Source organism: Bubalus bubalis, chromosome 1 (genome assembly GCF_019923935.1).
Source record: "Bubalus bubalis isolate 160015118507 breed Murrah chromosome 1, NDDB_SH_1, whole genome shotgun sequence".
Taxonomy (NCBI): domain Eukaryota; kingdom Metazoa; phylum Chordata; class Mammalia; order Artiodactyla; family Bovidae; genus Bubalus; species Bubalus bubalis.
In genome coordinates this window covers 99,066,333-99,090,953 of record NC_059157.1, presented here as the reverse complement: position 1 = coordinate 99,090,953, position 24,621 = coordinate 99,066,333, and the positions used below count along the sequence as shown (strand labels likewise).

At 40.2% G+C, this 24,621-nt stretch overlaps 1 protein-coding gene across 6 annotated transcripts in view; it reads left to right on the top strand.

Moving 5' to 3' along the window:
- MORC1 (MORC family CW-type zinc finger 1) overlaps positions 1-24,342 on the top strand; it is a 171,297-nt gene extending 146,955 nt beyond the window's left edge. For 5 of the 6 annotated variants that reach the window (XM_025283715.3, XM_044941629.2, XM_044941647.2 and 2 more), the window contains 5 exons: positions 829-975; positions 10,297-10,384; positions 11,880-11,933; positions 20,777-20,971; positions 23,597-24,342. In XM_025283715.3, the coding sequence (XP_025139500.2) occupies positions 829-975; positions 10,297-10,384; positions 11,880-11,933; positions 20,777-20,971; positions 23,597-23,755 (643 nt within the window). In that variant the 3' untranslated portion in view covers positions 23,756-24,342. The remainder of the gene's footprint in view (positions 1-828; positions 976-10,296; positions 10,385-11,879; positions 11,934-20,776; positions 20,972-23,596) is intronic. The other variant, XM_044941636.2, reaches the window with a different exon arrangement.
- Positions 24,343-24,621: the final 279 nt, after the last annotated feature.

Here is a 24,621-nt window from a genome sequence, read left to right as displayed (position 1 = left end):
TGTCAATCAGATTACCTCCCTCCATGTAAGAAACCCTCGAGTGGGAGCACCTGCTCTGCTTAAAATAAGCCCCAGCCCCCACGCCATAGCCGGTACCTCTCGGGTCCGCTCTCTGCATCTTCCTGTGTGCTCCACCCCTGCAGCCCTGGCCTTCTCAAGTATCTCGCAAAGACCCTACTTTGTTTCTACCCTAGTATCATTACACTTCACCTGAAACACTCTTCCTCCATCAGGTCTTGACTAAATATTTCTTTCAACTGACTTTGCCTTATTTCTAAACCTACCTTTAGTACCTACCCTCCCACAGGCTGGTGGCTCAGACTGTAAAGAATCTGCCTGCAATGCAGGAGACCCGGGTTTGATCCCTGGATCAGGAAGATCCCCTGGAGAAGGAAATGGCAACCCACTCCAGTATTCTTGCCTGGAGAATTCCACGGACAGAGGAGCCTGGCAGGCTGAAGTCCATGGGCCCTCAGAGAGTCGGACATGACTGAAGCAACTAACATTTTCACTCTCCCACAGGCTAAAGTAGAACTTGGGTTTAAAAACTTCTTTCAACAAATAAGAGGCAAGTGGTAGATGACTGCTGTTGTTAAAAATAAATTACTGCCAATTCTATTTAATTGTGGTTGCCCAAAAACCTTGAAACAAGATTTTTTAGGAATAAACAGTATTCATATAATTGAGAATTGCTTTTATATAGCTGTGTAAATGACAGTTTTCAGCATTACATTTATGTCCATGCATTGATTTGTTGTATATTAACACCTCATTTGTTGTGTATGATTTCCACTTGGAAATTCTAAACCTCAGCTTGTTTTTGCCCAGTATGCCAGTGGAAGATTTAAATCCAAGTTCTGGATATAAAGCCAGAGTTTCTGTGAGTGGTGGTTATAAAGTTGCTTCTTCACTGACAGAATCTTCTCAAAGCACGTCTGTCAAGGAAACAGTAAGAAAACTGACATCTAATTTAAGGTAAAGATATTTACCTGCTTTGTTGAATTTTCTAAGCAGTGACAACTCCTGATTTTCTTTCTCTATTGAGTGGTAATATTATTGAGAAAATTCAATAGAATGACTTTATGACTTGTCTCCTAACTGCACTGATTTAGATATAGTGTGGGTTACATGTCTTTTGAGATCAAATTATTGTCACTAACTGTCCTATTGTTACATGGTACAGCAATATAGTGGATGTTAGTTTTCTCTCCAGTGTAATAAAAAATCAGAATTTGTAAGGATAGAAGATAGGACAGAAAAGGCTATTAAAAACAAAGGAATGAGGGACATTTATCATGAAGGGGAAAAAGAAAATTCTTACTGAATTTCTCCTTCCTTCTTCCTTCCCCTCTCCCTCCTTCCCTCTTTCTCTCCCTCCCTCCCTTGTTTCCCTTCTTCTTCTTTTTTTTTTTTATTCTGCCTCACTAAGACCCTCATGGGAAATAGATAGGGAAACAGTGGAAACAGTGTCAGACTTTATTTTGGGGGGCTCCAAAATCACTGCAGATGGTTATTGCAGCCATGAAATTAAAAGACGCTTACTCCTTGGAAGGAAAGTTATGACCAACCTAGATAGCATATTCAAAAGCAGAGACATTACTTTGCCAACAAAGGTCCATCTAGTCAAGGCTATTGTTTTTCCTGTGGTCATGTATGGATGCGAGAGTTGGACTGTGAAGAAAGCTGAGCACTGAAGAATTGATGCTTTTGAACTGTGGTGTTGGAGAAAACTCTTGAGAGTCCCTTGGACTGCAAGGAGATCCAACCAGTCCATTCTAAAGGAGATCAGCTCTGGAATTTCTTTGGAAGGAATGATGCTAAAGCTGAAACTCCAGTACTTTGGCTACCTTATGCGAAGAGTTGACTCATTGGAAAAGACTCTGATGCTGGGAGGGATTGCGGGCAGGAGGAAAAGGGGGCAACAGAGGATGAGATGGCTGGATGGCATCACCGACTCAATGGACGTGAGTCTGAGTGAACTCTGGGAGATGGTGATGGACATGGAGGCCTGGCGTGCTGTGATTTATGGGGTCGCAAAGAGTCGGACACAACTGAACTGAAGACCCTAATGACATTATGGCCTTCTAAGAAGTCTTTTTTGTAGCTTTAGATACTGAACTTATTGAAAGAAATTAAGTTTTACTTTTTGCTTCAGTGTAGAATCTTATTATTCGTGGGCATGGTTAATGAGGGATTTAAATGTCTGGATCTCAGTTCTCAAAGGATGGAGTTGTTCAGTCGCTGTGTTGTGTCCAATTCTTTGAGACCCTATGGACTGTAGCCTACCAGACTTCTCTGTCTGTGGGATTCTCCAGGCAAGAATACTGGAATGAGTTGCCATGGCCTCCTCCTGGAGTTTGTTCAGATTCATGCCCATTGAGCTGGTGATGCCATCCAATCATCTCACCCTCTGTTGCCCCCTTCTCCTCCTGCCCTCAGTCTTTCTAAGCATCAGGGTCTTTTCCAATCAGTCAGCACTTCACATCCAGTGGCCAAAAATTGGAACTTTAGCTTAAGCATCAGTCTTTCCAATGAATATTCAGGGTTGATCTCCTTTAGGGTTGACTGGTTTGATCTCCATGCTATCCAAAAGACTCTCAGGAGTCCTCTCCAGAACTACAATGTGAAAGCATCAATTTTTTGATGCTCAGCCTTCTTATGGCCCAAGTCTCACATCTGTACTACTGGCAAGGATGGAGACATGAGCATAAAGTTCAAAGTTCAGAGATTTTCCAAGTAGGGACCAAAGATAAGGGGCTTCACAATTAAGCCAAAGAAGTTACTATACAGAAGAATGCCCTCAGATAGGTGTCATATGAGAGGGTGGGGGTCAGGAGCAGAAACACCACTAAATTAGTACAGCCAATTGGTTTGGTTGGGCTTCACAGACTGTGAGAAGCCTGGATAAGGTCAGAGATTTTTAGCAGAAGGAAACATACAGTGTGCTCTAGCTGGAATAGTATTTTCCCTTAGGACACTTTGACTTTCTTATCAGAGACTGACACAGTCTTCCTGAAGAAGAGAGTTGGCAAAGAATGCAAACAGGTAGGAAGAGAAAGGTGAGGTAGGGCATATATATAGGGAGCCAGGGCCCCTACTCAGGCCCAGGACAGGGTCTAGGGTCCTGTGTGTGAAAGTAGACTGCAAACCACTGGAAGACATGGATGCCATTCTGTAGTTGCCCTGGGCTTTAGGGAAGTCTCTGTGGCAGCATCCAGGGCCATGGGGCTATACTACATGAGCATGAAGGCCCACCTGCTATCCTTTAGGAACATATGTCTAATGCCTATCCTGCCCCAGGTGAAAGAGGGAAGCTCTTGTTATATGTAGGTGGATCCACTTTGGACTTTGTATCAGGACACATTTTCACTAATGACAGTAGGAACCCAGTGACAAGGTGTTGACCAAGGAATGAAGTCAGAGTGCTGCATCCCTGAACACTAAGTCATGGCCACCAACTGCATGTTGCCTGGGTTGGCAAGCTTGTACTAGCATGGGAATAGAACAGAAGAAAACCAGACCTCAGGACAGTACCAGTATCACCCAATGATATGGTGGATATCAGTGTCATATTGCCATGGCCTACAGTATAGTCCCTAAAGAATGGGATTCTCCAACCATTTTCTTGCCTTCTGTCAGTACTTGATCAGAAGTGTTATATAAGATCCTCATCTTTGATGTTGGGTGGCCATAAATTTGAATCCTGGATTCTTACTAGTTATAAGATTCAGGCATGTCAATCGGACCCTAAGACATGGTATAGTATACAATAAATTATATATGAATATGAATATGCCTGTGTACATCTGAATAAATATGTGCATATTATTTTAAAATGTATGAACAATGTATATGACATGTCCAATGACTGTAACATTGCTTCAAGTGAACCAGGCCTTCTTGATAATAATAGCTACCATTAAAAAAAAAAATTTTTATTTTATTCATTCACTCAAGTGGTTTGTATACATTAGCTCCTTACACAAACTTACAAAGCTGATATTATTTTTAACTTTTTTTTTTTAAGTTAAACTGAAAAAGAGAAACTAGGGATTTCCCTAGTGGTTCAGTAGTTAAGACACTGAGCTTCCAGTGCAGGGGGGCCTGGTCTCAATCCAACTAAGGCCCCACATGCTACATGGTATGGCCAAAAAAAAAGGGAGATAGAAACTAAGTAGTGCTTGAAATCACAGATATAATTACACAGCTACCAAGGACAGGGCTGTGTTTGAGTCCAGGCTCCCTGATTTGGAATTTCATCCTCTTAATCACAGTGTATACACACACACACACACACACACACACACACATATACACACACACATACATACAGATGTACAAACTTACATATATACACACACACTTTTTGTAATACATACACACATACAGATACCACACATGCTTTGCTATCTCTACACTGTAAGCCTGGAGAGACTTGCCTGGTTGTATTGTAGCAGAGTTTGGATGTACAACTATACATTATCATTTTCTTTATTTTTTTACCTGTCTAATTTTTGTTCTGCATCTAAGTGTATCATTACTGTTCATTTTAATGAGTTACGTGTGATCAAAAAGGAGATGATCTGATTGAGAGTATTAAGAGTGTAAGGTGCATCCAGTTCTATAATTAGGCATCAGTAGAAAATTAAAATTTTCCAGAAACCATCTCCCTAATGAACATGCAGAATCTTTAGTACTTAAAATCATCATACTATTATCAACTGAATTCTCTGAAAGCCAAATGAATTAATAAATAAGCTCTTTTCTATGCTGGCTTGAATTTTTTTGGGGATGATTATTTTATAAAAATATTCACTGGGGAAAGAATTGTACACAACACAAGGTTTTAACTGGAATAAAAGGAGCTACTCATTTACCGATTTTCTCTTTTGCCTTTAGCAAGATGTAGTGTGTTTTCTTAAATTTCACCAGTGAAGAAAGATTTCTTGTCTTCTGTGTTATGTTTCTTTTTTTCCTCCTTATACTGCACTGTTCTATTGTTTGGTCCATATGTTAGTCCTTGTGTTAACTAGACTTTAAATTCTTCTAGGCATGAAGGTTTTGGTGGCTGGTCTCAGTGTGGAGGGCACCATATTCTTTATAACCATGATTGTCCACAAGACTTGTCTTGCTTGTCACAGATAAGAGAGCAGTCAGTTCCTTTGCAGGGTGTGGAGTGTTCCCTCCACTTGGGTCACTTTGAATGTGACATCATCTTTATCCCTTTCAACATGGCTAAGTGGGCCTCTTCCATTAAAAATGGTAGTTCTTATTGTCCATTTTATCACCTGATTGTGCTCAGTTTAGCATTTTCCTATCTTGCATTATTTTTGTTTTATGTGTATTAATTTGTTTAATCTGCAAATATAGTAACTCCTTTGAAAACAGATTGAGTCTTTCACACCATATCTAACATATATTAGTAGATTTTCAAAGAACACTTTTAATTAAATTGAAGGGGATTAATGTAAAAAGCAGTGAATAATATTGCTGGATGTTAAAGTATTTTCAAATAATGGGGTGCATCTGAGTTGTCTTAGTAAGAGGTAAATAAGGTAAAAGTGAAGTCGCTCAGTCATGTCCGACTCTTTGTGACCCCATGGACTGTAGCCTACCAAGCTCCTCTGTCCATGGGATTTTCCAGGCAATAGTACTGGAGGGATTGCCATTTCCTTCTCCATCAAATAAGGTAAACTGAGATCCAGATTGCTGAATTTTGTCAGATAGTCCTAAATATTGAAGCAGTATCAAATCTCAGATCACTTTCAACAACAAAAGAAATATTATCCACTTATTATGTGCCAGGCACTGTCCTAAGGGCTCTGCATATGTTAACTCACTTAAACCTTACCACTGCCCTATAAATAGATACTTTCAGTATCCCTATTTTACAGATGAGAAAATTGAGGTATGCAGAGGTTAAGTAATTTGCCCAGTATTACATAACTCTTAAGTGGTAGAGCTGGGATTTAAATCTTGGCAATCTGGTCTTACAGTTTTTACTCATAAATGTTAACCTGTAATGCCTTTTTAGTTTATCATTGTATATGTAAACTTGATAATAAGTCAGACTTCATTGATTTCACCTATACAAAAGTAGAAATATGCTTTATGTTACCTTAACTTTTAAAAATACCAAAAAAATATTTAAAAAGAAAGCCACTTTTTATAGGTTTCTGCCAGTTATGGCAACCCCCTCCAGTATTCTTGCCTGGAGAACTCCATGGACAAAGGAGCCTGGCAAGCTTCAGTTCATAGGATCGCAGAGTCAGACATGACTAAGCAATTGAGCATGTACGCCTACCAGTTATGGAAGCAAAAGAAAAGATCACATTTTTTTTTTTTAATTAGCAATTGAGGTCTGTCAAAAATCAGCATTTGACTCCTGGGTTTAAAAAGTGGAGCCATGTCATTTCTATAGCCTTTTCACTGTGGTGAAGAAGGGAGTTTCACTCTTCGTCAGGTAGGAGGCTTGCTCTTCTGCTTAGCCAAGACCAAGTTTATTATTAACTAACTAATTTACGCTTCAAAGAGAACAAGATAATGTGGAAACTCTATGTAACTCTGCTCATATATAGAAAGAGTGGAGCTGTGTTAATGCAAGAAAGATTTTTCTTAAGGAAAAAGTACTCTGTTGAGAAAGGATATGACCATGGACTGAAAAGGAAATGGCCCTGAGCTGGAACTTTTCAAAGCCTGGTCATCATATATATGGAGACAGAGCTGATTCAGTGTTGTAGCTCAACTAGGTGAACTCGATAAGAATTTGCAGCTCAAACTTGCAGATACAGATATGGTTTCTGCAGAAATGGGCATCATAGCCAGTCCTGGATCACAGTCCTGGATGCAAACAATAGCTCTGAAGGATCTTTAGGATACTTATTTCTTGAGCTTCCAAGAAGAGAGATAATGTTATTAAAGACAAATTCCTGATTTTATTATCAAGTTTCGGGATAGAACTATGAGTAAATGCTCCAAGGGAAGAAGGGGTGTTCCTGGTGCCAAAAGACTCCCCGTGAATGGCGGCACTTGGTTCATGTGTGTGTGTGTGTTAGTCGCTCAGTCGTGTCCGACTCTTTGTGACCCCATGGACTCTATAGCCTACCAGGCTCCTCTGTTCGTGGGATTTTCCAGGCAAGGATACTGGAGTGGGTTGCCATTTCCTTCTCTAGGGGATCTTCCTGACCCAGGGATCAAACCCGAGTCTCCTGCATTGCAGGTGGATGCTTTACTGTCTAAGCTACTGGGGAAGCCCACTTAGTTCATAAGTCCCCTCAAAATACACAGCATCCACCTGGATATTCCAGACACCACTTTATTTCTATTGTTTTGTGTTAAGCACCTCCTTGTGGGACCTTCTGTGGATTAGAGGATCACTATCTCTGTCTCCTAAAGTTTGAGGGTGGAGAGAGGTTTGATGAAATATATCCTCAGGAACAAAGGAAGGTGTCATTGAAGATTATCGTTGAAGAAAGGGACTCAGGACAATAAATAAAGGAATTTTTAAAGAGCTCTTAAACATCTACATTCATACCCTACATTTGTGATTGTTGGTAGCTTAACCTCTTTTCAGTAGTGTCTAACAGTTTTCCTGAATTAAGTTTTCAGTAAAAGGAAAATGTGAAGGTCTGTGTGTTTGTACTTGCAAACTGCGGAAGCAGGATATTAATAATTTATTTTCTTTGTCAGTCTCATGGGACAGAATCCCCAAGGGAAGAACTATTTAGCAGAAGCCATGTGGAGAAGAGGGTACAAAGCTAGATTCTGAGGTCCCAGAGGGAGAGGGGCAGAGAAGGAGACTAAAGGTTGGGGTGGGGATGTGCTCAGTTTCTCAGCTGTGTCTGACTCTTAGTGGTCGCATGGACTGTAGCCCACCGGGCTCCTCTGTCCGTGGGATTGTCCTGGCAAGAATACTGCAGTGGGTTTCCATTTCTGCTTCCAGGGGATCATCCCTACCCGGGGATCGAACCCACATCACCTGCATATCCTGCATTGGCAGACAGATGCTTTACCACTGATCTTTCTGGGAAGTCCCAGGGTAGGGATGAGGGTCCTTAACAACTAGAGAACCAGAGAGATTGAAGTAGGAATAAATCCTCAATCAAAGAGCTTCCATAAGTATTATATGAAGTTTTGTATATAAAGCCTATAGCAACATTAAACACATTTTTAGCACTTTAGAAAGAGTGGTTGAATCTGACCAGGGCTCTCAATACCATCAGAAAATACTCAGTTCTCCAGCATTTCTTTTCCTGCAATTCTTTTTTCACAGGCTGAACCCCCTGCCCCTCCAGCTGGCTAATTCCAGCTCTTCCTTTGGGGCTTCCCAAACACAAGGTTGGGCCCCTCCTTTAGGTGACCATGAGGCTGCATTCTCATTTTAGCCTCTGTGATACTGTATTGGATAGTTTGCTTCCATAGAGAATGTCTGCATTCTCTACTAGGCTGAATTCAGTGTAATAAGATTGTATTGGGTTCCTAGCATGGGGGCATGATGCCAGTCTCTGGAAAGTGCCACTAGATACAGGCTGGGTTTTAGTAAAAGTTTGGGAAATGTCTGTGGAATGAACGAGCTTGAGGATATTGAGAAAATACAACCATGACAAGAGCTATTTGTAACAAGTGATTCCATAAACCTTTATATAAAGTGTTTTACTTTAAAATAATCTTTCTCTGTGTTTGTGTGTGTGTCTGTCTCTTTACCTCTCTGTCTTTAGTACACATGTGTGAGACATTATTCAGACTGTAATGATGTTTCATGTAAATTTTGATGCAGAGATTTTACAGATTGAGAATAATCCAGAACTGATTCAGAACTTTGTCTCTCCCCAACCTGCCCCTTTACCCTCTCCCACTACCCACCACATGCCACCACCTCCACATACTTGTTTTTCTAGAAATACTTCCTTGGAAGATTGCTGATTAGCTCTAAATCTAAACCCAAAAGAATTTATACCCACCATGAAAAGGACCAGTGCATAGATGAGGTTTCAACCTTGTGTTCGTATTGGAGGGGAGGAGACTAGATTTAGGGAAGGAAAGGGGTGGTTTGTATTTAAAAACCTTTCACCACTTCTGCTTCACCAAACCCACCATAAACTTGACCACAGGCCCCCTTTCCCAGGGAGTCTAGTTGAAGCTTTTATTTCTATGCCATCTGATTTCTGCTCAGCTCAAATACCCAGAAACTCCATTTCATCTTGCCTCCTATCCGCTCAGCTTCTTACTAGCCAGGCAAATAATTCTGAGGTGTTGTATGTGTGTGTTTTACATTCACTACTGTGAAATCCTGAGGAGTTTTAACTTTTTAGATTAAATCTCCTTAAAATTACAAATGAATATTGCCACCAATAATATACTTAAAATACTGGGAGTGTAAATTATATAAGAGATGTTTTTCTTTGTGTGCCAAGTTATTTTATAATTGAAAAAATTTTGTAAATCCCTTGGAAGTTCTTGGAACACTTCAACATAAAACATTATTCACTTTTAAGATGTAGCTGTAAATTTCTAGATTTCCTGTTCTCCCAGGAATGAAATATGTATCATTTATGTCATTAACCCTAGAAAAGTCATCACACTAGAAGGACAGAGTGCTACTGCCTTTTGACAAAATGAAACACCTGTCAGAACAATGACCATTGCTGTCTAGAAAGAGCTGGGTCCATGTATGAGTTCTTGAAATAGTCCTGGATGAAAAAATTACTCCAGAGAGTTAAATTCCTTGAATTTTTTAGGAGAAAATCAGTCAGCCTATTGTCAGCCTCTTTTCCTCCAGGAGATTGGCAGTGTTGGCTTGGACCTCTGCCAGGGAGAACATTCAAGTAGGTGCAAGGGTCTTCTGGACTGCTTGGTTAGGGATGGGCATTGTGAGCTCATACTCGCTTGCTTTAATCAACATCTTAAGATAAATGCAGATTCACGTGCTGTTGTAAGAAATAATACAGAGGTGTCCCCTGTACCCTTTATCTGGTTTTGTAACATCTTGCAAAGCTATAGAACAATGTAACAATTAGGATATTTGACATTGACACAGCCAAGATACACACTTCCATCCCCAAGAGGATTCCTCGTGCTGCCCTTTTACAGCACAGCCACTTCCCTGTCCCCACTACAAAAGTCAGTGCCTTTTGTAGAACACTTTGACGCCAGTGATAAAAACTATTTGCCAGTTATGAATGTTTATCTTTGCCAAGATAATTTCACAGAACCCAGGAGACAGATCTATTTCTGACAGATGTGTGCTGCGTCTCTGTTCTTGGTGTATTCCCATCTCTACTGTGCTTACGTTCCTAGGGAGATTCTTCTGTATTTTTTTCCTGAGTATCAGCTACCATCAGAGTTTGGCCACACATCTCTGGAGGAACTTACAGCATGTTCTGAGGTAAGCTGGCTTTTCTTAAACTTTGAGGAGATGACATAATACCCTGAATTGAATCTTCAGTGAAGAGGTAAAGGGTTACTGAGAATAGATTTAGTGAATTAGGAACTTTATACCAAGTGGGTAGCTGAGAATTAAAGCTGCATTGGAAACAAATGTGGCCAAAGTTTAATTAAACTCTGGGAAGATTGTACAGACTGAGAGTAGTTGGTCACTGAGATGGAAAGAGACAGGACATAGTCCTTGACTTCCTTCCCTACACCAGAAATAGTCCCTGTTTCTTAGATACTCTCCCTCAGCCACCTTTTATGAGGAACCAAGGAGAAGATTGGGTTAGAATCAGTAAGACTTCACAGAGAAGGATGAGGAACATTGTATCCATATTTACGCAGTCTCCGTTCAGTGGCAATACTGTATATGATAAGGAAGACTTTGACCAGCAGCTCCCTGGGGCACTCAGGACGAGCGTGGCACTGGCTCGCAGAGGGCAGCCCCGAGCTGCTGAGTCCCGGCAGGCTGGGCTGAGGCTGGGTGAGGGGTGCAGGCCGGACCCACCAGGGCTGCTCATGGGGCTGGAGGAGGCCCACTGGGTGCACGAGGTTCGGGGGCTCCATCTCCAATCTCATGCCTGGTGTTGCTTGTGGAAAAGATAGATGCATATGTAAAGGTATCAGTGAAAAGAGCACCACATGATAATCGGCAGAGGTGCCATATGCCTTCATCTGATCCTGGATGAAGTCCTGCATCATCGTTTCTGCTTCTTCACCATCTACTCTCACCTCGTTCTCTCCCGTGGAGCTTGACTCCACGACTTCACTGGGACTGCCTTGTCAGGCCGCCAGTGACCACTCTCCTGACCAATGCAGTAGCCACTTCTCTCACCTGACCTCCTGGAGACATCGGTGCAGTTGATCACTCTTTCTTTCTTGGAGCACTTTCTTTGTGTAACTTCCATGACAGCACAAAATTTTCATTTTCCTGCTTCCCTCCCTCCCATCCTCTGTGCTGGCAACTTCTTCTCTATTTGTTTGCTAGGCATTGGCATGTCTGAGGGCTTGTTCCTGTACCATTTTCTTCTACTAAATGTTTCTAGGTGACTTCAACTAGTCTCTAACTTTAAATACTGACCCATGTGACAGTGTCTCTCCAACAGATTATTTCTGTTGTGTCCCCATCCATGATATCCTAACTCCAACTTCTTTATTTATTGTTTATCATTTACTTTTCCCTCACCTTGATTTTCTTTTTCACCTGCAAATTTTTTAAACCATATTATATAATGTAAGCTATCTTAATAATTTTTAGAATGAAGTGAGGTCTACTGTAGGTAATTAATTTAATTTGACTTGGACTTAAAAAACCCATAGTACCAATATTGGCAAGTTCTAGGCTTTGATGCTTTGTTTATACTACTAGATACTTACACGCTGTAACTCAACTGTAGACAGCTCATTCTCTAAAAGTTAATATCCTGTTCTGTTATCATTTATGAAAACAGCTGGAGCGGTGCCCAGAACAGACAAACAAAAAGCTGAAAATGTGTTTCAACCAGGTAAGCTTCCTTTCAGTGTAGTCATTTATATTCTAAATGATCCTGTATTCCAAAGGAGAAATAATACACATTTCCAAATGTTACATTTGAAAGAAAATCAAATTTGCATTCATTTATCAAGACTTAGATTAATGTGTAGCATATCAGATGTCACAAAGCAACATCTTTTTGAATTTTAAAGATGCAAATGTATCCAAACCATAAAGCTTATGAAACACTTGGAATTGGACTATATTTTGAACAGGAAATATGACATTAGGAGTCTTTAAGAAATAGAGTCATTGAATCTTTGATACACTATGTTAAATCAGAAATCATTTGTATGTTAACATCTTTATTTTGGACAATATGATATCTCTCTGGGTTTTCAAAATTCTATCAACAGTTTTTTGGGTTTATGATCTTTCTATTTTAAAAAGTGGCTATCAGTTCATTTCAGATCAGTCGCTCAGTCGTGTCCGACTCTTTGCAACCCCATGAACCACAGCAGGCCAGGCCTCACTGTCCATCACCAACTCCCGGAGTTTACCCAAACTCATGTCCATTGAGTTGGTGATGCCATCCAACCATCTCATACTCTGCTGTCCACTTCTCCTCCTGCCCTCAATCTTCCCCAGCATCAAGGTCTTTTCAAATGAGTCAGCTCTTCTCATCAGGTGGCCAAAGTATTAGAGTTTCAGCTTCAACATCAGTCCTTCCAATGAACAGCCAGGACTGATCTCCTTTAGGATGGATTGATTGTATCTCCTTGCAGTCCAAAGGACTCTGAAGATTCTTCTCCAACACCACAGTTCAAAAGCATCAGTTCTTTGGCGCTCAGCTTTCTTTATAGTCCAACTCTCACATCCATACATGACCACTGAAAAAACCATAGCCTTGACTAGTTGGACCTTCGTTGACAAAGTAATGTCTCTGCTTTTTAATATGCTCTCTACGTTGGTCATAACTTTCCTTCCAAGGAGTAAGTGTCTTTTAATTTCATGGCTGCAGTCACCATCTGCAGTGATTTTGGAGCCCCAAAAAATAAAGTCAGCCACTGTTTCCCCATCTATTTGCCGTGAAGTGATGGGACTCCGTGCCATGATCTTAGTTTACTGAATGTTGAGCTTGAAGCCAACTTTTTCACTCTCCTTTTTCACTTTCATCAAAAGGCTTTTTAGTTCTTATTCACTGTCAGCCATAAGAGTAGTGCCATCTGCATATCTGAGGTTATTGATATTTCTCTCGGCATTCTTGATTCCAGCTTGTGCTTCTTCCAGCCCAGCATTTCTCATGATGTACTCTGCATATAAGTTAAATAAGCAGGGTGACAATATACAGCCTTGACATATTCCTTTTCCTATTTGGAACCAGTCTGTTGTTCCATGTCCAGTTCTAACTGTTGCTTTCTGACCTGCATACAGGTTTCTCAAGAGGCAGGTCAGGTGGTCTGGTATTCCCATCTCTTTCAGAATTTTCCACAGTTTGTGGTGATCCACACAGTCAAAGGCTTTGGCATAGTCAATAAAGCAGAAATAGATGTTTTTCTGGAACTCTCTTGCTTTTTTGATGATTCAACAGATGTTGGCAATTTGATCCCTGGTTCCTCTGCCTCTTCTAAAACCAGCTTGAACATCTGGAAGTTCATGGTTCATGTATCGCTGAAGCCTGGCTTGGAGAATTTTGAGCATTACTTCACTAGCATATGAGATGAGTGCAATTGTGTGGTAGTTTGAGCATTCTTTGGCATTGCCTTTCTTTGGGATTGGAATGAAAACTGACCTTTTCCAGTCCTGTGGCCACTGCTGAGTTTTCCAAATTTGCTGGCATATTGAGTGCAGCACTTTCACAGCATCATCTTTTAGGATTTGAAATAGCTCAATAGTTAATGGCAATAAAAGAAATTAAAAGGAATTTCAAGAAATTCATCCATAGTCCCAAACCATTCAGAAATCACTGGTATTTTTTGGTGTATTTCATTATAATCTTTCCCTCAGTAGATGCTTTTTTTTTTTTTTTTTTACAGTTTTCTTAGAATACTCTGTATCTAGTTCTTAAAGATTCCCTTGGTGGGGGAGGGGGAGAGTCCACAGAGTCCTTTGGCTCTACTGGAGAAATACCTCAAAATCATATGCCCTCAACTTCCTTAATTCACACTCAAGGGAACTGAGATTGCAAGGTGTGAACTTGGCCCAGCCAATACAAGGGATTAGCACTGGAGCCAGTGCCACCCCGAAGTTCCCAGATACTTCATGGAGGCCACAACAGTCTAGACCTTTTCATGGCACCAGGATCAACGTGAGATGTTTGGACTCCACTGACACGTCACCTGTGTTTGCTCCGACAGGTGCCCCAGCTCCATCACTAGCACACATACTAGCATCTTCTTCCAAGTGCTTATGTTTACAGCCGTCTTCTGGAAATCTCTCATAATAACATGCAAATCTATAAAGATTGGGAGGTGACTCATGCTCCCTGAAGTTGTGTTCAGTATAACTATAAGCAGAGGCATCTCCTTACCCCTTTTGTAGAGAATGGAGTACATTTGAATATTCATGTTTTATAAATGAAATAGAATTGGGAAGTAAGTTCCCCGAAGCATGTAACTAGGCAGACTTGAAATGAAAATTCGAACCTAATCTAGATTTCTTCTAAAAAGGCTGTGTCACAAAGTGTTTGGATTTTAGGGTGTGTCTAAACGTAATACCCCTGTTGATATATTTGCCTCTGATGTCTCTCCCTGAGCGTCTGCTGGCCTGTGATAAGCAACTGGAAATGAAGGAATATTGTAACTCTTATTTTCTCATCATTGTTCAACTGAAAAATGAATTTATTTTCTAGATAATGTTTTTTTGAAAAGCTGCAATTGAACACTTTCAGCATGAAGACTTAGCTGTCAGCGTTTTCTAATTAGAATAAAAGACAGCCTTTTTATCCAACATATTTTTTATCTTATTCTAGCACTAGTACTAATATTTTCATCAGTGAATCTAACCCTGTGATTGACTAAGAGTCACTAGTGCCAGGCACTAAACTAGGCTTTTATTTATGTTGCCTCATTTAACTCTCACAACACCTGGAAGGTAGGTGCCACTGTCTCCATGTTAGTAATAGGGAAATGGAGAATCAGAAATATAACATTCCAATGTCATGATGCAAGTAAGTAGTAGATTCAGGGTTGGAACCCAGATTTGTCCCACTGCAGAGCTCTTTTCACAACCCCACTTTCTTCCATCTCATTCTTATCCAGACTGTAACAGTTCATCCTTATAGAATTTTCATGTATTACTTGTAGTAGGTATATTGCAGCCTTCTCAGGTGACTCAGTGGTTAAGAATCCTCCTGCTATGTAGGAGACATGGGTTCAACCCCTAGTCTGGAAGATCCCCTGGAGAAGGAAATGGTAACCCACTCCAGTATTCTTGCCTGGGAAATCCCATGGACAGAGGAGCCTGGTGGCCTATACAGTCCATGTGGTTCCAAAGAGTTGGACATGACTTAATGACTAAACAGCAACAACAGGTATACTACAGCTTCTCAGCCTATTGGTATAAAAGATTCTTGTTTACTTATTAGCCACCTTGACATTACAGGATGGGGAGATACTGACAGTAAGATATGGTGTGGGGAGGGCATGTGGTAGGCAGGTTGCTCAGTGTCCCGCCAGGAATTGTCCCAAGTCTGTGGTAGCCAGCTTAACAAATTGCCAGTAAGGCTCCTGGATCTCTCGATGGATCTTTATCTGTTAGTTAGGGAACTCTGTTTTAAATATTTACACTGTAAAACTTAGAAATTTTCTACGAATTATTTTGTCATACATCTCAGCATATCCAGGTATATACATGTCCTTCATGTCTGTTCTAAATGATATTTTTTCCATGTCTACACTTGATAGTGGAGCCAAGTTGTTGGGTCTTGGAGGCCAGACTGAATAACTGTTTATTCAAGATATTAATAGAGGATGAGTAGGCAATGGCACCCCACTCCAGTACTCTTGCCTGGAAAATCCCATGGACAGAGGAGCCTGGTGGGCTGCAGTCCATGGGGCCGCTAAGAGTCACACACGACTGAGTGACTTCACTTTCACTTTTCACTTTCATGCATTGGAGAAGGAAATGGCAACCCACTCCAGTGTTCTTGCTTGGAGAATCCCAAGAACAGGGGAGCCTGGTGGGCTGCCGTCTATGTGGTCGCACAGAGTCGGACATGACTGAAGTGAATTAGCAGCAACAGCAGCAGAATCCTCTTAATGTTCAGGGCAAGTGGGATTCAAAGAAGCAAAACAAATAAAGAGTCAGGAGACCATGAGTTCCTTTTGAAACTGAGATCACAAGCAAAATACAGAACAATTGAAATCATGAGTTTCCTCCCATGACACTGATCTTAGGGACTTTGTTAATGTCTGGTAGCCTTAAGTGCATGGTTATAAAAACTATTAATATTAAAATCATTTGTTGAAATCTGTTAGGGGATAACTATGCACCTTGCTCTAAGGTATGTATGTTTAATGAAGAGAGGACCCCTGGTAGTTACAAACTTCTTTGGTCACCTTGCCCTGACTGCATCAGCAACTTCCATAACTACTAGAACAGCAGCTGATTCATAACAGCATTGGAGGTCCTGCGTAACCCAGCCTGATCTACCATCTTTCATTCTTTCCTTTTGCAAGCCGTCTGCTCCGTCCAAAATGGAATTTCCCCAACCTACTACACTGGGAAGCCTCTGAGCCTTTGCCCATGCTATCCCCCCCCAAATGCTCTTTCCCATTTCCCCAGTCCACAGGTGTCTCTAGCGCTTAGTCAATGCTGCCTTCTATCTCAAGCCTACCTTAGTCTCTCCATATGAAACTAATCTTGACTTCTGTGTTCTGAGAGAACCTTAAAACTCTATTTTAGCATTAATTAAATTTTCTGCCTTATAATGCAGCAGTTTCTTGTATTTTATTTTATCCCCAATTAGATTATAGAATCCTTGAAATTAGCAATCCTCTCATATTCTAGAGGCATCAATAAGAACCTTTGATGCATCTGGACCTTACTAACATGCATTGAATCAAAGTTGATTATTTCTGCTGTAGTGTCTGCCTGCACAAACACATGCATATTCTTATAAACAGAGGACAAAAATCTATAGATCTTGTAGGCCTGCCTTACTTTGTGCAAACTTGTTAGGATTCTGGAGCTCCAGAGCTGCCAGAGCTCTGACTTTTAAAATACAGTATACTAACGCATATATATGGAATTTAGAAAGATGGTAACAATAACCCTGTGTACGAGACAGCAAAAGAGACACTGATGTATAGAACAGTCTTATGGACTCTGTGGGAGAGGGAGAGGGTGGGAAGATTTGGGAGAATGGCATTGAAACATGTAAAATATCATGTATGAAATGAGTTGCCAGTCCAGGTTCGATGCACAATACTGGATGCTTGGGGCTGGTGCACTGGGACGACCCAGAGGATGGAATGGGGAGGGAGGAGGGAGGAGGGTTCAGGATGGGGAACACATGTAAACCTGTGGCGGATTCATTTTGATATTTGGCAAATCTAATACAGTTATGTAAAGTTTAAAAATAAAATAAAATTAAAAAAAAAAAAAAAAGACAGCCCACTCTGCACACACATAATAGTACATGAACTATTCCATCAATCACACCCCTTATGTACATAAATATGTCCATGTGGCCTGGGACAAGTTGTGTCCAAAAGGCAATGTGAAACACAACCAACAGACTTCAATCACCAGCTTCAGGATGTTCCACAGTTAGTATCTGAGCTTCTGTAACTTGATTATGACATCAAGTCTTCTCTATCTACTAATCAATATTACCCAGAAAAAGTCATCTGCTTGTGCAGAAAAATGTGTCCCACATCACTTATTCTCTTTTTCTCTATTTCTTCCCTATCGCTTTTTTGTCCACTCTGACAAGAAGCTCTTGGATTTGCATGACACTAAGAAGAGAGTGGAAATTTAATAAACATGCATCTTGGAGAGTTCAAAACATAAAATCAGCATGCGCAAGCGCAGCAGTACCTGAAGGCAGAAGCCTAGATGCTGTAGATTTAGCTTCTCAAACTTTTCTGACAGTGTACCCATAATGGGAGAGAAGAGTGAACTTTTAACTGTGAGGGTAAGAGGGGCAGAGTTCTAAGTACTTTTGAAAGTAAGATATTTCTTTGAATAGTTGTACTTTAAAATTATAAGAATATTATATGAATATAGATTTCCTTTTAAGAATGTTTAATAAAAATACTGCTTTTGATTACTTAAAAAAAAAAAAAAAAAAAAAATAAAATAAAATTCAAGGCAGAAAATTAAATCTCAGTTGAATATCCTTTCTTTCAAATCCTAATTCCATCCTGAATTAATAGGGTTTGGAAGAATTCCATTTTTGATCCACCACAAATACCTCTACAAGAGTGAGTTTAACCAGCAGAACTAAGCCTCTCATCCTGTTAAAATTCTCTACCCACCTTAATTAAAATGTTAAAACAGCCAGAAGTCCTTTTACACTGAGCTTTAAAAGTTGTCAAAATTGTCACCTTTTATAGAAACCTCCTGGAGATGTTAGCCTGAGAAAGAAAGAAGCATGAATCAAGAAACTAGCTAAGTTGGCCAGTAGTGTTTGAAGGAAATATAGTTCGCTGGTTAAAAAACAGTGAACTTTGAGAGACTGAATATGATTTTGAATATAGTGTGCTGTATAAACATTCTTAAAGCTATACTGTATTAACAGTGCTGTCTTTTGAACTTAAATTAATTATAGATACACAGCATCATAGACTAGTAGAGAGGTCCCATGTACCCTTCATCCAGTTTTTCCCAATGCTTATCTTTCATAATTATATAATTATAGTACAATATCAAAACCAGGAAATTGAAATTGGTGGAATGTGGGTCTCATTTTATCATGTGTGTGGATTTGTGTAACCAGCACCACTGTCAGGGTACAAACTCCCATTACCACAAAGATCTCCCTGTGTTAGCCCGCTACAGTCACATGCCACACACACAAACACCCCTCACCCCAGGCAACCGCCACTCTGTTATCCATCTCTATAGTTTTGTCATTTGAGGAATGTTAGTGAAACGGAATCATAGAGTAGGTGTCATTTTACAAGTGGCTTTATTCATCAATGAAATTCCCTTCAAATCCATTAAGTATAACAGTTGCGTATTTCTTTTTATTGCTGATGAGCAATACTATTATGTTTCTAAGTAATAATTGTTTTTCGTATTCTGTATTTCTTTTTATCTATTTTAGTTTGTTTTATTATTGTTGTTGCCTTTTATAAGAAAGTGTTTCCTGGCTATTGTTCAGGATGGCAAAAGCTATAAATTCTAAAGTTCTGAACACTAAGAACTATAGTTGGCTGCTGAGTATGTGTGTAAACTGGTGTATACATGGCCAGTGTTTGCCACTTTGGAGTGGTATTTGGGTCCCCACTCCCAAATATTCCCTAAGTTAATAGCACATGGAAGTTTACCTTTGGGGGTAAATTACTGATGTCAACCTAACTCAAGTACCTTAAGTCAGGACTTTAATGCTCTTCAGTTTAATGGAGACTCCACACCCTCCTCTCAACTCTAGTAATATCTGTGCCTTACTTGGGGCACAGTACATTTTCTCCCATAAGATACAATATTCACATACTTGTATTCTCTTATTCTGTAGACTAGAAGGTTGTCGAGGGCAAAGACTGAACCTTGTATATCTCTTCATCCCCTATTATAAAATTCAGTGCCTTGAATTTAGGAAGTTGGGGCTGGTGCACTGGGACGACCCAGAGGGATGGTATGGGGAGGGAGGAGGAGGGTTCAGGATGGGGAACACATGTATACCTGTGGCAGATTCATTTTGATATTTGGCAAAACTAATACAATTATGTAAAGTTTAAAAATAAAATTTAAAAAAAATAATAAACAGAATTCAGTGTACTAAGGGATGTTTGTTTGTTTAAAGAATTTTATAGAAAAAGGAGAATTGTGTGTGAGGTCAAGGAGTACTGAAAGGAGATAATATGGACAGCCCTGGGCAAGAGCCTGCATGTGCAGTGAGTGTGTTGGGAAACAGACACGGCTACCTTACAGTTTTCCAGGCAACCCAGCATGTTAGAACACAGAAACCTCCTTATTGCAGAAACATTCAAATGTTGGTCAAAACAGAATTTGCCCTATATCTGTTTTCTCAGAATACCCCCTGGCCTCCTCAAAATGTTGATACAGGCAGTTAATGTCATTTTGAAATTGAAGCATTTGCTGCTCCATGCCTTCTCTCTGCTCTGTAAGTGTCTCAGGCATAATAAATACAAGCTCCTGGAAAATCACCAAGGCTCTTGAATCAGCAAAGGTCATACATGTTAGTAGATAACCATAGTCTTTACATCACACTAAACAACCCAAGGAGAGTGACAAACTAGGAATTCCTCTTATTGTAGCTTCTGTGTTTTTCAGATGCTACAGATTTGAGTCATAGACAATACCTAATCTGTCTAGAAACCCCAAGTTGCTGGCTTTGTGCTATGGAGAGGGGGCACAGGCGCCTGTCCCTTTGTGCCCTGAAGAATGTGGTAGCCCTCTTGGGAGAACATATCCAACTATTATTCAGTTTCTTCTTCATTTCAAAGCAAGGGTTTCTGAGCCAACCCTGGTGTGCCTGCTCATATCATAGTTACTAGACCGTTGTACATTTTTCCTCCTTTCTCTTCCTCTTCCATCAGATTGTCAGTTCCTTAAGGGATCAGTGTATCTTAAACGTTGACTACCCAGAGTACATACATATAGGGACAGATGTGTAGAATTGTGATATGAAGGGGAAAGTAATATTTTTAAAATATGCTAAAACTGTTTTAAAAACATTCCCAGATCCGTGATGTTTACATGGTCCAATATGAAAAAAAACTAAAGGGAAGGATTCAGTCTGTTATCTGCGATGCAAACAAAAGAGCAGTGGTTAATGAAGTATCTCTGGGACAATGTGAAAAAAAGAGAAAACTTACTGAAGATAAACTGAATAAGCTTCGTGTAAAACTGGCAGTATTATTGCAGAAGCTTCAGCTGGTAAGTAGTTAAGTGTTGTTTGAGTAGTAGGAACACATGCTGTGGACAGAGCCATGGGGTGGCTTCCTCTCCTGACATCTTCATCCACTTACTGAGTGGACAGGTCACTTACTGTAGCCCTCACTCTCCCTAAGACCTGGAAATCACAAATAAATGAGCTTTAAAAGTATAAGTTAGAACATTGTTAAAAGGCCTATTATTTTTTCCCTTAAAAAAAAATTAGAAGCTTTGGGCTGTTGATATATTTTGATTATTCTGCCTTCTCAATAGCTTATTTCTAGTAGGAATTTTTAAAAAAAATTTTCAGACAACAAAACGTTTTAATTTTTATCCTAATATATAGGTTAAAAAACAGACTTTTCTAATCTTAGAAGCGAGGTTAGAGAAATCAGGAAATATCATGTAAGTATGAATTACTGTTCCCCTTGTTTGTTTTTTATATATTTAAATACATGAAGAATTGGGCTTCTGTGATAGATTGGGTCAGTAAGGAACAGTCTGTCTTTGATTACAGTATACAGAAATGCTGGGGAGAATATATCAAAAATTCAAATATATATAGCCAATGTTGAAAAGATCTCTCTGTAGATGCTAAAAAATAAATTGAGAAATCAGCAGTGAGCCCAGGAACTATGTCTGTGTTGCTCAGCTTTTCTTGGGGTGTAAACAAAGGTTGTTGAGTGGGACCCCTAGGAAAGATCCCTAAGAGGGATTCAGAGAGCTTTGTGGAGGCCCTTGGGGCAGGTCTGTGTCTGGAGCAACTTGGCATCGTACACTCAGCACTGCACATTCCATTGCTTCCCCAGCACTGTGGGTGGACACCGGCACACTCTCAGGGCTGCTTCACAGCCAGCCTTTGGCTCAGTTCATTGTCATGGTAACCTGGAAGATCCTTAGATATCATAGAACCTGCTTTAAAAATATACGGAACAGGGCCTGAAGGGGGAGAAAATTGTCTTGGGCTGCACAGAAAATTCAGACATCGGCCCTGAGTCTGGGACAGGAGACAGGTCCTTCCTGGGCCATGCAGGGTGAGAAGGCAGGAGCTGTCTCCCACAGAGAGTTCGGCCTGGAGCACGGCCTTGCTGGTGAACCGGGTCCACACACGGTAGGGTTTCAGTGATGTCTGTTGTTTCACTAACAAGAAAAACTATAGAGACCAAAGTTCTTCATCACAGTAATAGAATACCTCTCTCTATCAAGAAAATTCATAAAAACTATTGGGTCTTATAATAGCAAATCTGTTCAGCTAGGAAAAAATAAATGAAAGAATACTAGTTTACTCTTCTTTCTGTGTCAGACCCTGGGTTTCCTCAAAGTAACCAAAGTAATTATATCAGCACTAACTTAATTTGTTTTATTCACAAAGTTTAGTAAAGAGGTGAAGGGCTTTAGCCGCATAATGTGAAATGCTTTATTTATACAGTGTCATTGGAGAGGTGCTCAAAGGGCTCCTGCTTTCCCTACTTAAAATTGCCATTTTCACTGCCTCTGCCTGAGCAACTACCATGGAATAGAGCAGAGATGAGAGGTTAAATGGACCTGGAGCAGTCTGTTGGGGCAACTCATGAAGAAGCTGAGGACAAGAACCAACCTGGAGTCCTAGGAGGAAGTCTGGCCTGCTGGGTAGAAAGCAGGAGCCAGGGAATTAGACCGGACGGAACAGGCTGAGAGCTGTTAGTGTCAGGAAGGGGCACACAGGGCTTGCCTCAGGGTCTGTGAATATTTTGAAATCCTAGTGAATATCAGCATCATGGAAACCCATCTGCAGAAACAGGGTCCTAGTTACAAAGCTGGGATGTGGTATAGTGCAGACTTGTTAGAGAACTGAACAAATCTAGGGCAAAGGGAACAAAGCAGACAACACATTTAATGGAACCAGATGAGGGATGAAGAAACTATGGTAGTGCCAGATACTTGGAAACAGTGATAACATCGAGATTATTCCTGAAAGGTCCTCGCTAAAAATTCTCCTATCCATGACCTCAGTTGGAGAGCAAGTTCATCCCGTGGTCGGGCCTGGGGGACTGAGATTTAGGGAAAGAGGGAGCATTTGTCCAACTGTTCATGGATCAAGAAACTCAGGAAAGGAGAGCTTGAGATTACCCCAATAGACTACTGAGAGAAAGAGACAGAGAAAGGGAAAGGGGGACAGATCAGGGCAGCAAGCCCAAGGCTATGGGGAAAGATGCTGCAGAGAAAAAAGGAGAAACAGAGAAGTCAGAATTTGCCTACCCATCTGTTTTGCCTCTAAGGCTCAAAATTCATGAATTTTAAGATGGAAGAGAAGAGCCTGTAAGACACACACACACATAAAAATGAGATGAGTGGGGGCTTTAGGAATATGACAAGTAATTAAATCAAAGGGGAAAAAAAAGACCACAGTTAAACAACCTCCACTACAGAAGAAGAGGAAAAAGAAAAAGATCCAAGGTCCTAACCACTTGTGAACATAAAATGAGATTAAATGCAAAATCATTTGAAAAGGTTAAAAGCATTATTCAGATGCAAACTGGGTTTTGTTGCTACATGATTTATGGGGAAGACTGGTCCAAGGTCACCCAGACAACCAGGCTCAACCCCGTAGCTTCTTCCCCAATTATGACTGCTGCTTCTCTTTTCCAGGGTGGTCCAGCGGGAGACCTGGAGCAGATTGATGCTTACTTAGAAGCTTTGCTGAAAGAAGATAATCTTCTTCTTCAGAAGGCTTTTGTAAATAAAGTGACTACAGATACAGGGCATTGCCTCCTTTTAGAAAAAAAGGAAAGTATTTCTCAAAATTAGAAGTCAGAAAAGGCATTCCCTTTTTAAAAATGCTAATAAGAAAAAAAAGGAAGATTCTTTAAAAGAGAAATCTCTTCTGTTCTTGTTATTGTAAAGTTCATCTTGTTTAATGGTACAAAAATTTTGTATTTTAAAAATGGAGACTGAGTTATAATTTGCATATTTCCCAGTTCTGTTCTGTAACTCTTCCTGTTCTTTCAGAAACCATTTCCAGAGTTCTCTAATTCTCATGTGAGCTACTAAGAAAGAAATGTTGTTTAGGCTTATATTTTGTTTTCACTAAAAAGATTGTAAAAATGGTTCTTAAGAGCAATACGCAAAGGACTACAGAATCACCTCCTTATGAAACTTCAGTTGAAAAAGGAAGACATTATACCCCTTCTCCACTACAGCCAGCATTCAGTAAAGCAAGTAATATACATTCCCAAAACAACTTTGAGATATATTTGATATATCTTACATATATTACATATATATTACACATATAAGAATTGTATTGTATTACACATGTAAGAATTGTATATTTTCCTTGATAACTTTGGTTTAGAAATGTTTGCAACTTTGTATAAAAGCAATAAAACATTTAATAGTTCATGTAATTGTATAATTTTATTTTTATGTACATGTATGTAGTACAATCACTCAGTCATGTCCGACTCTTTGCGACCTCACAGACAGTAGCCTACCAGGCTCCGCCATCCATGGGATTTTCCAGGCAAGAATACTGGAGTGGGCTGCCATTTCCTTCTCCAGCAGACCTTCCCAACCCAGGGATCGAACCCGGGTCTCCTGCATTGCAGACAGACGCTTTACCATCTGAGCCACCAGGGAAGCCCATGTAGTACAAAACTGAAAACAGGTGAAAT